This window comes from Panthera tigris, chromosome B1, assembly GCF_018350195.1.
Source record: "Panthera tigris isolate Pti1 chromosome B1, P.tigris_Pti1_mat1.1, whole genome shotgun sequence".
NCBI lineage: Eukaryota > Metazoa > Chordata > Mammalia > Carnivora > Felidae > Panthera > Panthera tigris.
Genome location: NC_056663.1, coordinates 121,463,645 through 121,479,117, shown reverse-complemented (window position 1 = coordinate 121,479,117; position 15,473 = coordinate 121,463,645). Strand labels below are relative to the sequence as shown.

Here is a 15,473-nt window from a genome sequence, read left to right as displayed (position 1 = left end):
CTGAATGGATGCAATGGTACATGTTGTCAAAATATTAGTGTTTGAACCGTAAGAAACACCTTTGGGGCCAAAGGTGCAAGATCAAAGGAGTCACACTAGCTACAAATGCAAAGCTTTAGTATCTTGTTCCTATAGTTCATAGACAATAATTTAAATAAATATGCATCCTGGGTCAAATAAGGACATAAACCTATGATCTTTTTTCACAATATTTCTCAGAAGATGCTTTCTTGCACACCAGGAGACAAAAGAGAGATGATTTTGTGATAACCATGTGTGGTAATAGAAAAGTATCCTCCCTAGAGACAGTCTGGGTTTTATTCTGTCTCCACATGTGCCACCAAACCTGAATCTCCTTTTTAATCTTCAAGATATAATGCCTACCATGGAAGATCAGTATGGGAATTAAGTGAGATACCAAATGTAGATCCTTGGGGACACGGTAGGTGCTCAAAACTGTTAGTTTCTCTTATTTTATACCCTCAAAAATTAGAACCACTGCACTATGTGGTTCAGTCCCTTTCCCAAAGAGAGAGTGGTTTGCTCTTCTATAGGGGTTAGTGCTCTGTCCTTCCACGGGGGCTCAGGAAAATTCCTCTGAGACTACAAATAAGAGTTCTTCCATGATCCCTTTGCATGAGAGAAATTGAATCTTCCAAGAAAGCCAAGGTACTCCCTAAAACCCAGACCACAATGGAAATGCTCTCTCCGCATAAAAGGCACATTGTCTAAAAGCTGTGAAATGTTCTTTTCCATGGCACTTGGTGTGCTTTGATATCTACTTAATGTATGGCCAGTGGGAAAGCTAAAGCCCACATCAAAGACCTTTTTTTGATTGAGTGGACTAACAAGATTATAGCTTTCAAATTGGGAAGAGATCAAAAGATCCAAAGAAATACTTTTAAGACAGGGCACACAGTAGGATTCATTTGGGAATAATCACAACCACTGTGCAACTGCAGAACTCTGATATCTGATATTCTGTAGTTCATAGGCATAGGTTAAAATTTGGGCATAATTTTCTGGCTTTCCTAGGATAATTTGTGTTCCTTCATATTAGTTATGATATACGAGACAACCTCGTATCGTACTACAACCACATCTTATTCTAGACTAAATGTAGCTGTTAAGTATTCTTAGGGCTCTCCTAATGTGTCCTGAGCTCTGTGTCAAGAATCTCATGCTTTCATCCAAGTGTGTTTTAGACTGAAAGTAGCTTCATGCCACAGTGAGACTTTTTTGATATACCTGGTTGTAAATGAAGGCCTTTGACTGAGATTTCTTGCCATGTTTTTCGGAAAGGGGGAAGAATTCAAGGAGATCAATATGATCCTTTCTAGAAAGCGAAATCACGGCATTTATAGTTGGTGAAAGCATGGCTTCTTTGGTCTGAGTAGGGCAGTTACATAAGGAAGTTAGTCATGCTGGCAGTTACCGTGAATCTAAGATCTTTGGAGAGATATCAAAATTAAGGATATGGAGCCTTTTTTTCCAGAGCCATTATCATTTCCAACACTGTCTCCAGTCAATCTGATTGCAATCCAGCTGAAGAACTTTTAAGCCAACATCACTTCATTAATGTACTCAGAAAATGCAAGACTTAAATGTTGACAAACAACACAAAACAGTGGGCTTCAGACAACTGCAAAATTACTTAGGATGGACTACGTTTGTAAATGAGAAGTGTCCCTCTGGAATATGCTCTTAAGTTCATGTTGGACTTGTTTGTTAATTTGATGTCATTTCAAATGTCAAACAACAAGGTGTTAAGGCTTAGTTAGATTGCCTTGCCTTCCTTTCCCAGCTTTATCTAGGCAATTCCTGGAACTTGTATATTGCACCAGCAGTTTTTATTCTGCATTTACTTTGCCAGCATGACGCTGCAGCTGCCTATATTTGACACAGCACATAGCTAGAGAGGTGCTGAAGGACCGACCACAAGAGATCATCCAGCCCAACTTCTTACCCCCACCCCAAAGCCACAGCTGGATTTCGGGTGACGATGCTTTCATTTTCCCCATTCTGGTAGTTCTCAAATTTATGTGCATCAGAATCACGAGAGCTTATTAAAACCCACATTGCTTGGCCCCATCCTCAGAGTTTCTAATTCAGTAGGTATGGCACTTGCATTTCTAACAAGTTCCCAGATGTTGTTCCTAAGGGGAGCACACTTAGAGAACCTTTGCCTCTCCCAAAGTGAGGCAACGATTGAAAAACATCACCCATCTCAATTGGCACTGCACTTCTCTAGTATTTTAATAGACTAAATACTTGACCAAATCAACAGTCTACTTCTAGTGATCAAGATTAGAATAATGTGTTTCCAAACCTAGAGAAAGACTCCAACATTAGCATAGCCCAAATGGTATTATGTATAGCAGGAGGTTGAACATGCCTTTGGAAAGGGGTAGGCTCAATTTGCTTATGATGATGACGATGATGATGATGATGATGATAATATATTTTTGCTTCTAGGAGCTTCAGTTGCAATCTGGACTAAAGGCCAATATGGATGTCCAGGGTGGCCTAGCTATTGACATTTCAGGTGCAATGGAGTTTAGCCTGTGGTATCGTGAGTCTAAAACCCGAGTGAAAACTCGGTAAGCATATGTATAATATTCTATGCAATGAACTGCAGAGATATGCTTTTGGAATTCTTTAGCTCTCTGATTTTTCAAAAATCTGTATTTTCTATTTGTAATGACTAAACCATAGAGCAGGAAGAAACCATGGGAACTCATTCTTTCTATAGCTTCTTATGAGCCAGTTAGTTATCTAATCAACTCAGCCAACAATTGTCACACTTTTAAAGACGTCCACATACAGCATGCCCCATGGATGGGAAGTTCATTTTCTCTTAGTATTCCACGTTAGTAGTTGACAATGCTCTCAGGAAATACTGTCTTGAAGCAAACATTTTAGTTTATCCCTCTCGTTAGGATTTTAAATGTTCCCTCCTTTGCTGTCTTCAGTGGAGAAAAATTAAAAAGATGATCACTTGTGTGCAGAATCTATGTCTTAAATGGTAGGAGTCCTTAAGTTTTTCATTAGCGTTCATTTTTCTAAACAAAATGTCCTCAGCTCCTTTTGTTTTTCTAATATAGGTGTCAAATCAAATGAAAGTATTGTATTTTGAGTAAAAGATGATAAATCTGAACCAGTGTGATAATCAAAAGAATGATTCTGTTTGTTGTAAAATCAAAGTAAAGAATATGGAAGTGCAATTGATTTTTACCTTTTTTGATATTTATTTATATTTTTAAGTTTATTTATTTTGAGAGAGACAGAGACAGCACAAGTGGGGAGAGAGGCAGAGAGAGAAGGAGACAGAGAATCCCAAGCAGGCTCCACGCTGCCAACACAGAGCCCAGCGCAGGGCTTGAACTCATGAAACTGCAAGATCGTGGCATAAGCTGAAACCTAGAGTCGAACACTTAACCTACTGAGCCACCCCGGTGCCCCCCTTTTTGATATTTATGAATATGGTGGTGCAGAAGTGAGATAGGAGTGATAAAATTAAATTTTTGATTTATGTTAAACTATGGCTAAAGGAATTGAGAAAAATCAAAAGGCAGCACATTTAATGTGAAAGGTGACCCACAGTGTTACTAAAAGGAATGGAAGAATGAGAAATAGAACGGGCCATCAGAGGGATCAGCAGTATAATTTAGGGCTTCCCAGTGAATTGGTCTTCTTTCTCCTTTTTCTGAAGTATTTTCTAGATAGAAGTTTCCCCAAATTTGACTGAATTGAATTCTTTGCAGAAACAAATCAACAACAGCAACACCAAAAATTATCTGGATTTTTAAAAAGGACACAGTATCCCTAAGAATTTACCAGTATCCACATTGTAGCCAATCTATTTTCAATTTTTCATTTGTTCATTTAAAAAATATCTCTTAAGCCTCTGTTGAGTGTAAGATATTAGAAGGTATGATAAAGGATTCAGGGATTTAAATGATACCACCTCTGACCTACTTTTACACTGACAACAACAGCAGCAGGGACTTTAATTTGCACAGCAAACCTTGATAGTATCCTTCTATCAAAATAGCAGGAGCATAAACTCAGATTTAATTGTGGAGTAATTTCCACAATTTCATTTAAAGTCTACAATTAAATTAGAGTGATCCTAGAGGTAAGCCTTCTGCTTCTTCATCATCATCCAAGCCATGTTCCCCAGTCAACCCAATCTGCCTACTCAGTTCTTAAAGCGATTACTGGAGCACCCACCATATTTGTCCTTCCTAGGGCACGCCTGTACGTGCCCCACTCTAGGAATCGTTTTTTGTGACACAATATTTTTTTCAAATATCTTGGCAACCATAGATATAGAGACCCTTTGGAGACAGTAAACAAATGGAATTGAAATAGCTACACAGAAGCCCACAGAGAGATAGTTACCAAGAGCATTGTTACGAATGTCAACTGTCTTTGTGAATTTAGACTGCTTTAAGCTAGCTCAGGTGTTTCTGACTTCCTGAGAGAATCACGTTCCAAGCATGTTTTCACTCTGGCTCTTGGTATGCCCATAGCAAACAGTAGTACCTGATAGACACTTCATCCCCAGATCTAGAACTGAAGTCTGTGGGAGGGCTCAGGGGAAGGGCAGAACTTCACTGCCTAATCCCTGAAACTAGCCAGGCCCTGATTACCAGCAGAACTCTGACCACATTTAGGTCACACGTTAGTGAGTTCAGACCCTATGAAATTATAGCTGTTGGTCCAAATCAGTTAAATGTGATATTAATGGTGTTTGTTTGTTTGTTTGTTTGTTTTACCTAAATCTTTAGGGTGGCTCTGGCAATAACTGGCAGCATCACTGTAGACTCCTCTTTTGTGAAAACTGGCCTGGAGATCAGCACAGAAACAGAAACAGGCCTGGAATTTATCTCCACGGTGCAGTTTTCTCAGTACCCGTTCTTAGTTTGCATGCAGATGGACAAGGATGGAGCTCCACTTAGGTAAGAGGCAGCGCTCGTGGAATGTTCTCGGGCAGTCCCCATTTGGCCAGGAACTTAACAGCCAGTTTTGAGCATTTAGTTTCAGAAATTACAAGTAAATGATAAAAATACAGTGAAACATAAATTTCCTTTACATACGTAAGAGAATAGTCGATAAAGCTTTAAAAAAAAAAAAAGTCCGTTTCTAGGATACCAAGAAACTATAAGGACCAGTTCATTTGATTCTGGAGATAATATCATATTCTAGTCCAGAAATAATTTATCAAGGTAACAAAAGGATTTGATTCACCATAAGAGTTGCCACGTAGTTTCAGCAAAAATAGTGGATGTGTATTTACTGTCAGTTAACTTCACAACTGTTTCCTGGACAGAAAGTGCAAAACACAACAGCTGGCAATCATTTACCATGGGTTAAGAGCCCAAATTAATTCATAATTTTTAGGGAATTGTACAATAGCAACTTGACCTTGTTTAAGTTTTGGCTCAAGCTTGAGAGTTTGGGATTTTGAATTAAAAAAAAAATGCTTTCAGTAGAATTCTTAGTGTCTCAAATACTAAATATATGATTGTTCATGTAAGTTTCCTAGCACCTCTTCTACCCTATAGCATCTCATTTATACTGTGCCCTTTGACTCTTCTAATGGTCATTTGTAACAGTACTGCCACATGGAAGTAGAATGCTTTGGGTCTAGTTAGCGCTGACTCCTCTGTTAGTTGTAGAGGTCACCCTGACACACGTTATTAACCATGAAGGCACTTTGTATATTTAAAACAACAAGCTGGGGCGCCTGGGTGGCTCAGTCGGTTAAGCGTCTGACTTCGGCTCAGGTCACGATCTCACAGTCTGTGAGTTCGAGCCCCGCGTCGGGCTCTGGGCTGATGGCTCAGAGCCTGGAGCCTGCTTCTGATTCTGTGTCTCCCTCTCTCTCTGCCCCTCCCCCATTCATGCTCTGTCTCTCTCTGTCTCAAAAATAAATAAAAACGTTAAAAAAAAATTAAAAAAAAAAAAGAAAATAAAACAGCAAGCCACATCTTCTATCATCTCCTTCAGTAAGCAGGCCAGAGTTGAGCACCTTCTTTATTTTACTGAAATTTCATGACCCATATAAGGAATACGTAAATGATGTAAGTACAAAGATGAGTGGGTTGTATTTTTACAGATAAAAGATAGTAGATTATAATCAGAATATTAAGCTATTGTTAACCCACACTAACTTATTTTTAGAATAAATCTCCACTAATGAATTAAAAAAAAAAGACAACAACCTTCCTGTGGTTGAAATGCAGTGACCACCAACCCAGGCTCATGGCTAACTGGTTTGGTTCCACATTCCACTTGGCCCAGAGCTCAAGGAATGTTATGCCTGTCAGCATTCTCAGCCTAAATCCAGTTGGACTAGCTCCCAAGGTGGGGCTCCTGGAATGATGGGTGGGAGACATAGCAAGGTCTGCAGAGCTTAACGGCATCTCCAGAAAGCTGAGAAGAATTTGGACCTTCATTCTAGAAAAATGTGTGGCAGGGCTCCTATATTCCAGGAATCTACAGTTTGTCTATTGGTATAGAAAGACATGGGAAGAAAAAATCACCCCATTCATGGGAACAGAAACTGGTAGTCTTTGGCACTCCCATCCTTTCTCAAATTGCCTTGAAACAGAAGCTTCAAGTCTACACTCAATAATTTGCCTCTGAGGAGTGTGGGGTAACTTGAATATGTGTATAATTTTGTTATTGTTGCTGTCGTCATGCAGGCAATTTGAGACCAAGTATGAAAGACTGTCCACAGGCAGAGGTTACGTCTCTCGGCGAAGAAAAGAAAGCCTCATAGCAGGATCTGAATTCCCTCTCCACCAAGAGAACTCGGAGATGTGCAAGGTGGTGTTTGCTCCTGAGCCAGCAAGTACTTCTAGCGGTTGGTTCTGAAACCGATTGGTGATGTTTCACTTGAATCTGTCTTCCCAGAAGGGATACCATGTGACATGCCTGTGTACTTGCTCTCTGAGAGCACAGTGTTTACATGTTTACCTGTATTTAACATTTTTGTAAAAAGCTATGAAAAGCCTCCAATGATTAAATGTGGGCCTATTCGGTATGCTCCCTATAGTGTCATTCTGAGCCAACATTCGTGACACTTGCGGCAACATTCCCAGTTTTCTTGTCCCTCCATCAAATCCTGTTTGGTGCGGTGGGAAGAGGCTGTCCTGAGAAGAAACGATTGTTTATAAAACACATGACAAAGCACGCATATGCTCGGGAGAACCCAATTTTGTTTTAACAATTTTTAATCAGTGTGTATAAAAACCTTGACAGGACCTTAAGCATGGCTCGTTTCTACCAAATGTGTTGCCCAATCAGAAAACTAAAACAAAAACAAACAAAACACCAGACCTTTTTCTTTTTTTCTTTTTTGAGGGAAAGTGGGGGGGAGGGGATATGACTTTCTAAAGACCTTTGTCACAGCTTCAAGAGTGAATATTTATCTCTTTTGTTGTTAGTTTTACTAAGTATTGAGGTAGAAGGCACACAGATTTAAAACATACATTATCTTTCTGCTGACCATAAAGTCAGACTGCTAGAAGAAAGCCATTTAGTTCTCTGACTTCTGCCCTGTAAAAATACTGGACTTAGCACATAAGAGTTGGAAATACTAATTTCAGAAACTCCATTTGATTTTACTTGTGCTGTCTCTTTGAGACTGTCATGTGGTACAGTGTCCTTTATAAGGGACATCTTAATCTAGTCATTATTTTATCTTTCATTCAACTGTTTTGTGGTGAAAGTTCTAGTCTGTTTGAATACAATCTGTACAAAAACCAGAATGGCCAAAAGACTTTAACACTGCTTTTAGAAACTGATGGATTTGGACTTCTAAAATATGAGATCAAGAAAATATTGTCTTTATCTGTACAAGTTGAAAGAGCCATGTTAAACATCTTTAAATATCTGTTAATAAAAACAGATATATGTGTTGATAGTGATAAACTCAAAACAGATAATAGTGCTCGTTTGCCCATTAAGCACACACACACACACACACACACACACAATGGACGTTTAGCTAGCCCATCACTGGTTGTAAATTTTAAATGACGTGTGATGAAATAAACATATGGAAATCCTATTGAACTGCTTTTGTCTTCCATTACTTTGGACACCATATTTCTCTGTTTCTGCCACTTTCTGAGCGCAGACACATATGCAACTAAGCCTCTGCCACTCTATAGAGCAGGCCAGATTCTCCAATAGGAGGTCAGAGCCCTTTGGAAAATGAGCCACTGAGAATAGCCACAGTCAGAACCTGTTGAAAACAAGCTCTAATTGCAGTTTTCATAAGGCTCAGGGCCAGCACTTTCATTGTTATGTTACTGAGAAGAGAAACAGGAATCAAAACCTGGAGGGGGGGGGCAGTGTATCACTGGTGGTGGCATTGGTCTTGGAAGGAGTACTCTGTAAAGATACTCATGCTACAGCAAAAGCAAATTGATCTAGAGCACTAAGTTAGAGAAAGATGTCACGGACATCTCAGGAAGGAACCTCAGCCATGTGATGCTTAATGAACTACAATTGCTTCTGTAAAATGTAAAATAATAATTTACTCAAGAGTGATGACTGTGGTATTCTGGACATTAGAATTATAGGACTTCCCAACTGCTTGTTTGCCGGGCCAAGTCAAACGCTGCAGCCCATTTGGAGAATGGATAGTACTTAGCAACTCTAACTTGCTCCAAAGAAACAAGAAACCTGAAGCATAGAACAAACACTACCTCCTATCTGCATGAAAAGGTAGAAATTTAAGAGGGATGGAGTGATAGTCCACATTTTGGAATGATGTATTGGAGCCAGAAATGTAACCATAAGCCTCACTTGTAGTCTCTGACTTCACTGCTTCAAACACCAGTGTCCGTAGCTCTGTCCCCTGAAAAGATGTCTTCCTGGGAAGGTGCCATAGCTTCTTCCTGTATACCTTAGAGATTTAAGCTGACGGCTTTGCTTCCGTGAAGTGCTGCCATTCTTGTATCTCATTAGAGTATTGCCCTCGACAGGTTGCTCCCTGCCTCTCTGAACCTGACCATCGTGAAAAATAATTTTAAAGCTAACACTTCTTCAGTGCTTAGCAGGTTATGTAGCAGGTATTGTAAGCATTGTATATATGTTAAATTATTTGTCACAATAGCTATATTTAATAGGGAGCATTATTATTTCCGTATTACAGATCAGCACTGTCCAATAGAAACAGAATGTGGGTGGCTCAGTTGGTTGAGCATCCTACTCTTGCTTTCGGCTCAGGTCATGATCCCGGGATGGTGGGATCCAGTCCCGCGTCGAGCTCCACACTGAGTGTGGAACCTGCTTAAGATTCTCCCTCTCTTTATCTCTCTCCCCTTCTATCCCTCTCCTCCCACCTAAAATAAAATTTAAAAAAAGAAACATAATGTAAACCACATAAACAATTTTAAATTTCTAGTAGTGACTTAAAAAAAAATAAACAGAAACAAGTGAAATGAATTTTAATAATATATTTTAACCCAATATATGCAAAGTATTATATCAACATGTAAGAAATATAAAAAATATTAATGGGATGTTTTGGGGGAGGAGGATTAGATCTTTGAAATGTGATATATAATTAGCATACACTGCACAGCACATCTCAGTTTGGATTAGCCACATTTCAAATGCTTAATAGGCGCATGTGGCTAGTTGTCACTGAATTGGAGAGTACAATTATAGATGGAGAAACTGGGACACAGAAGACATTTAACTTCTGCCACAGAAGACATTTTCTTGGCCAGAAGATGGTAAAACCAGGATTCAAATACAAGTGGTCTTTCCCAGAATCCGCTCTCTGAATTCACTATATTTTCCAGATCATTTTGGTTTTTAAAATTTGCTGCTTAAAGAAGACAGACAGCAGTTATGAAAATGACAAACATGGAACAGCAGCTACAAGGCTTTAAGCTGTATTACAAAGTTTTGAGTCTCAGTGCCCTTCTCTATGATTCTTGCGTCTTTTTCTCTGATATTACCAGAAGTTCTTGTCCACTCGTAGACCTCTATTTGTTTCTTTGCAAGTTTGCCTTTCTCCATGAAAAGTATTACAGTTTTAGCTCTAAATTTAGGTATTTGATCCATTTTGAGCTTATTTGTGTATATTGTGGGCAGTTGGGGGTCCAAATTTATCCCTTTGTATATGGATATCCAATTACCCCAGCAGCATTTGTTGGAAGATGATTCTTTCCCATTGAGTTGTTTTAGCACTCTTGCTTAAATTTGATTGACTATATATAATGGGTCATTTCTGGATTGTCAGTTTTATTCCATTAATCTACATACCTACCTTTCTGCCAGTACCACACTTGATTACTGTTGCTTTGTAGTATGCTATGAAATTGGGAAATGTGAGTTTATCTACTTTGTTCTTTTTCAACATTGTTTTTGCTATAGTGAGTTCCTTGCGTTTCCATATGGATTTTAGGATCAATTTGTCAATTTCTACAGAGCTAGCTAGGAATCTGATAGGGATTGTGTTGAACCTATGTATCAGTTTTAGGAATATTGTCATTTTAATGTTAAATCTCCTGATGCATAAACATGGGGCATCTTTCTACTTACTTCAATCTTTAATTTCTTTCAACAATGTTTCATAATTTTCAGGGTATAAGTTTTGCACTTTTGTTAAATTTATTCCACATGTTTTATTATTTTTATGCTATTGTAAATGAAATTGTTTTCTTTCATTTTTGGATTGTTCATTGCAGGTGTACATAAATACAGTTGATTTTTGTACACTGATCATGAATCCTGCAACCTTGCTGAACTTACTAGTTCTTTTTTTAAAATTTTTTAATGTTTATTTAATTTTGAGAGAGAGAGAGAGAGAGTGAGAGAGAGAGAGCCCACGCAAGCAGGAGAGGGGCAGAGAGAGAGGGAGACACAGAATCCGAAGCAGGCTCCAGGCTCTGAGCTGTCAGCACAGAGCCCACACGGGGCTTGAACTCAGGAACCACAAGATCATGCATGACCTGAGCTGAAGTTGGACACTTAACTGACTGGGCCACCCAGGCACCGCTGAACTAACCCGTTCTAATATTTTTTGGTAGTTACTTAGGATTTTCTATGTAAAACATCATGCCATCTGTAAATAGAGATTGATTTACTTCTTCCTTTCCAATCTGAATTTCTTTAATTTCATTTTCTTGCCAGATCGTCCTGGCTAGAACCTCCAGGACAGTGCTGAATAGGAGTGGTGAGAGTGGTCATAGCCAAGATGACAGTGCTGGTGAAGATGATGTTGGGGAGTAATAGCAGTAACTCCCCTTCATGACCACAGAACATAAAAAGAAGGCTCAAATTAATTGGGAATGGCTCTAGTTCTAAGTAGTTATAGTTGAGAATTCATAAAGTCTTATTTGAAAGCTTAAACACTTAAATAATCCAAATGCCCTCCCTAATGAAATACAGGGATGGGGAAAGCAGAACGTGAAGTGTCTCTCCTGGCGTTAAGAATCTTAGAGATTTGGAAGCTTCACTTCTCTTTAATTGAAGCTTCACTGCTCTTCATCATTTTGGTGGTTAACTGAAAGGCAGTGGGGGTGGCAGAGAGGGAGACAGGGAGGCCTGGTTTGGAATTCTAATTCCACTGCCTACTGCTTGAATGACATTGGGTATGTGACTCAATTGTCATCTCTAATATGGGTATGATAATCTACGTTTTACTGGGTTATTTTAAGTTGAGACAGGACATGTTAAAGTACAGTGCCAAGTATACAGAGCATTTGATAAATGTTTTTTTTACTATCATTAATGTTGTTTTTAATATTAGAGCTGTAGTGAACAAGTTCTTATTTATCAACAATCAGCTTTGATCTTATTTAATAGCAAAGAAGTTGGTTTGTTCTACCTTGCAACTAGTTGGAGAGCACAGTGGTTCTCTGTCAGGGCTTAGTGCAATGTGGTTTGGGTAGCTAAACCTCTTGTATGCAGCATCTGGGAAGTGGGAAGCAGGGCAGTATAGCAGTGAAGGCGATTTGGAGTAAGATACTCCAGCACATCTGAAATCTCACCTTGTCCACACACTTCTGCTTTATAAACCTCCAAGCTTCTCAGTTTCCTCATCTGTAAAATGAGCAGCCCCTCATAGGTCATTGTGAGGTTGAAATAAGGTAATGGGCCAGTGCCTGGCACATAGCATGCACTAAGTATTTGCTAATATTTACTTTTAATATGTGGTCCTATAGAACTCCTGAATTAAGCAACATTTTATATTCTGACTCATGGAGTGAATCTGTTTTCTGCATTTTCACTCGTGGGCATCATGGATTTTAGGAAGATCACCAGGTTTGCTTATTTGCTTATCGTGAAAACACTAGTTTCACATTATAAAAATCATTTGCATATTTTGTAACAACATGACTTTCACCCATTTCTCCACATTCCAGATTTCATTGATCCTTTCTTTACCAAATTGGTTTGCTTTTGGTCTCTGGGACTGTGATAATTACCAAGAGGAAAGAGTAAGTATTTTCATGAGGAAGCAAGGAATGAACCTAAAATCTAGACATAAAATAAGCGAGTTCCAGTAGAGTTTTGGGGTACAATAGTAAGGGGACTCCACATCATAAGTGAAATGGATAGCATTTTGAGAGGGAAGAAAACACCAGAAGAAGACTGCATCCCACCTCAGTTCTCATCCTTCTTCAGGACTGGAACAGAATGTCCTGCGTCTAATCTTCAACCAATTCTTACTCACCATCCCCCTCATTGTCAGATTCTCTTTCTTTGTCAGGGACCCTGTAGAAAGAGGGTCACTGTGTGAAACAGATGGCACATCCAAACTGGGTAAGTTCAGAAGAGCTCAGTAAATGTCATAAAGATATGAGCAGGTTAGAGGGAAGCCAACAAGAGATGGTGCATCCCGAGGCTCACAACCACAGGAAGCCTGAAAGGTCAAGGGAGAGAGTACTCATTGGAATCTAGAGAACATAAACTATGTGGAGCTATGATGTTGAATTAAAGAGCACAAGCAGCCCTCTCCACATCTTCTGGAGGGAGCCAGGGAAACAAACACCATACCTTGTTTTCTTTTCTCCCTCCAATCTCCTGTCTGTGGTACCCACTGGCTGATACCAACCAGAATCCAGAGGCAAGAATGCCTATTGATCCAGACTATCTATAAAGGTGGGAAGGGTAGATAGAGGTTTGGAAGGGAAAATGGAAAGCCCAAGCTTATATGAGTCTTTCCAATTTATCAACTGATTTAATCAGTCATCTTATACAACATGGTGTGTCTATTAGGAATAAGAAATGTACTAGGTTAAAAAAAATTAAAATAAAATAGATTCCTTCACCTCAAGAAAAATCAGTGAAATGAGGTAAATCATACAGCTAAAAATAATTTTAGCACAATGGTATAAATGTAAAAAAAATGGGCTCAAAATCCTAAGAGAGCATAAAAGAAAGAAAGATAAAGAAAACATCAAGGAGGTAAAATTCGAGCTAGTTCACCTGACTTCTTTACCTCTATCCCAGCTGCTGTCAACCAAAATTGGCCTCTTCCTTTGGCCTTGTATCAGATTCCTTTACAATCCATGATAACTACAACCCCAAAGTGAAGTATGTTCTGTGTACCTTCAGCTTGAGTGCACAGATAAACAATTCTCACTTTCAGAGAACTTACTATACAATTGCATTTTCTACTTTATGAGAGTATAAAAGAATATAAAAATTTAGATCAATAAAAAGCCCATCATTGGTGGTACGTTAGTTCACCATTTACCTACCATCATGGGATTACAGTTAATCTAGAATGAATTTGTAATCATTTGCTACCCTCCTATTAATAAAAGTTTAATTTATTCACAGTTGACTTGGAACATCACATAAACCTGTAAGCTATTTTTATCCTTCTATTTTTACTAGAAAGATTCCTGCCATAATCTTCTAGGATTACATGTAAAAGTTTGTTCTCTGTTGACCATGTGTTTGTCTTCTTTGGAAAAATGTCTACTCAGGTCCTCTGTCCATTTTTAAATTGGATAATTTGGGGTTCTTTTAGTGTTGAGTTGTGTAAGCTCTTTATATATTTTGGATATTAACTCCTTAGTGGATATGTCATTTCCAAATATCTTCTCCCATTCAGTAGGTTACCTTGTCATTTTGTTGACGGTTTCCTTCACTGCTCAAATGAAAAGATGCTTAACAACCCTAATCATCAGGGAAATACAAGTCAAATCCACAATGAGATATCACTTTACACCTGTCAGAATGGCTTGAATAAAAAAGACAAGACATAACAAGTGTTGGTGAGGATGTGGAGAAAAAAGAACCCTGTGCACTGTTGGTGAGAATGCAAATTGGCACAGCCACTGGGGAAAACAGTATGGAAGTTCCTCAAAAAATTAAAAATAGAATTACCATATGATCCAGTAATTCCACTACTGAGAATCTCCCCAAAGAAAATGAAAACACTAATGTGAAAAGATACACGCACCTCTATGTTTATTGTGGCATTAGTTACAATAGCCAAGCTATGGAAGTAACACAAGTATCCATGGATAGATGAATGGATAAAGGAGATGTGGTATATACATACAATGGACTATTACTGAGGCATAAAAAAGATTGAGATCTTGCCATTTGCAACCACATGGATGGACCTAGAGAGTATAATGCTAAACAAAATAAGTCAGAGAAAGACAAATACTATGTGATTTCACTCATATGTGGAATCTAAGAAACCAAATAAATGAACAAATAAAGAAAAAAAGAGACAAACGAAAAAACAGACTTTAAATACAGAGAACAAACTGGTGGTTACCAGAGGGGTGGTGAGTGTGGAGGATGGATGAAATTGGCAAAGGGGATTAGGAGTTCACTTATCGTAATGAGCATTGAGTATTGTGTAGAATTGTTAAATCAATATATTGTACACCTGAAGCTAATATGACACTGTATGTTATCTATACTGCAATAAAAAATTTTGGACATATTCTCTCCAGAATAGGTTTTAGGTTTAAATACCTGATTCCTGGCAGTAACTCTTTGGCATTGGCCATAGCAACTTCTTTCTAGATATGTCTCCTGAGGCAAGGGAAACAAAAACAAAAATAAATATTGAGACTACTCAAAAGAAAAAGCTTCTGCACAGCGAAGGAAACAATCAACAAAACTAAAAGGCAACCTATGGAATGAGAGAAGATATTTTCAAATGACACATCTGATAAAGGGTTAGTATCCAAAATATATTTAAAAAAACTAATAAAACTCAATACCCCAAAAATGAATAATCCAATGAAAAATAGGCAAAAGACATGAATGGACATTTTTCCAAAGAAGACACACAGATGGACAACAGACACATCAAAAGATGCTCAACATCACTTATTATCATGGATATGCAAATCAAAACTACAATGATATATATACATATATATATATATGTATATATATCTCCTTATATATATATCCCTATATATATATCCCTATGTATATATATATCCCTATATATATGT

At 38.3% G+C, this 15,473-nt stretch overlaps 1 protein-coding gene across 1 annotated transcript in view; it reads left to right on the top strand.

Moving 5' to 3' along the window:
* The window catches only part of LOC102968367 (microsomal triglyceride transfer protein), a 41,737-nt gene extending 33,647 nt beyond the window's left edge, over positions 1–8,090 (top strand). The window contains exons 15-17 of the mRNA XM_007080961.3: positions 2,476–2,600; positions 4,794–4,964; positions 6,714–8,090. Coding sequence (XP_007081023.2) covers positions 2,476–2,600; positions 4,794–4,964; positions 6,714–6,885 — 468 coding nt within the window. The 3' untranslated portion in view covers positions 6,886–8,090. The remainder of the gene's footprint in view (positions 1–2,475; positions 2,601–4,793; positions 4,965–6,713) is intronic.
* The last annotated feature ends 7,383 nt before the right edge of the window (positions 8,091–15,473 follow it).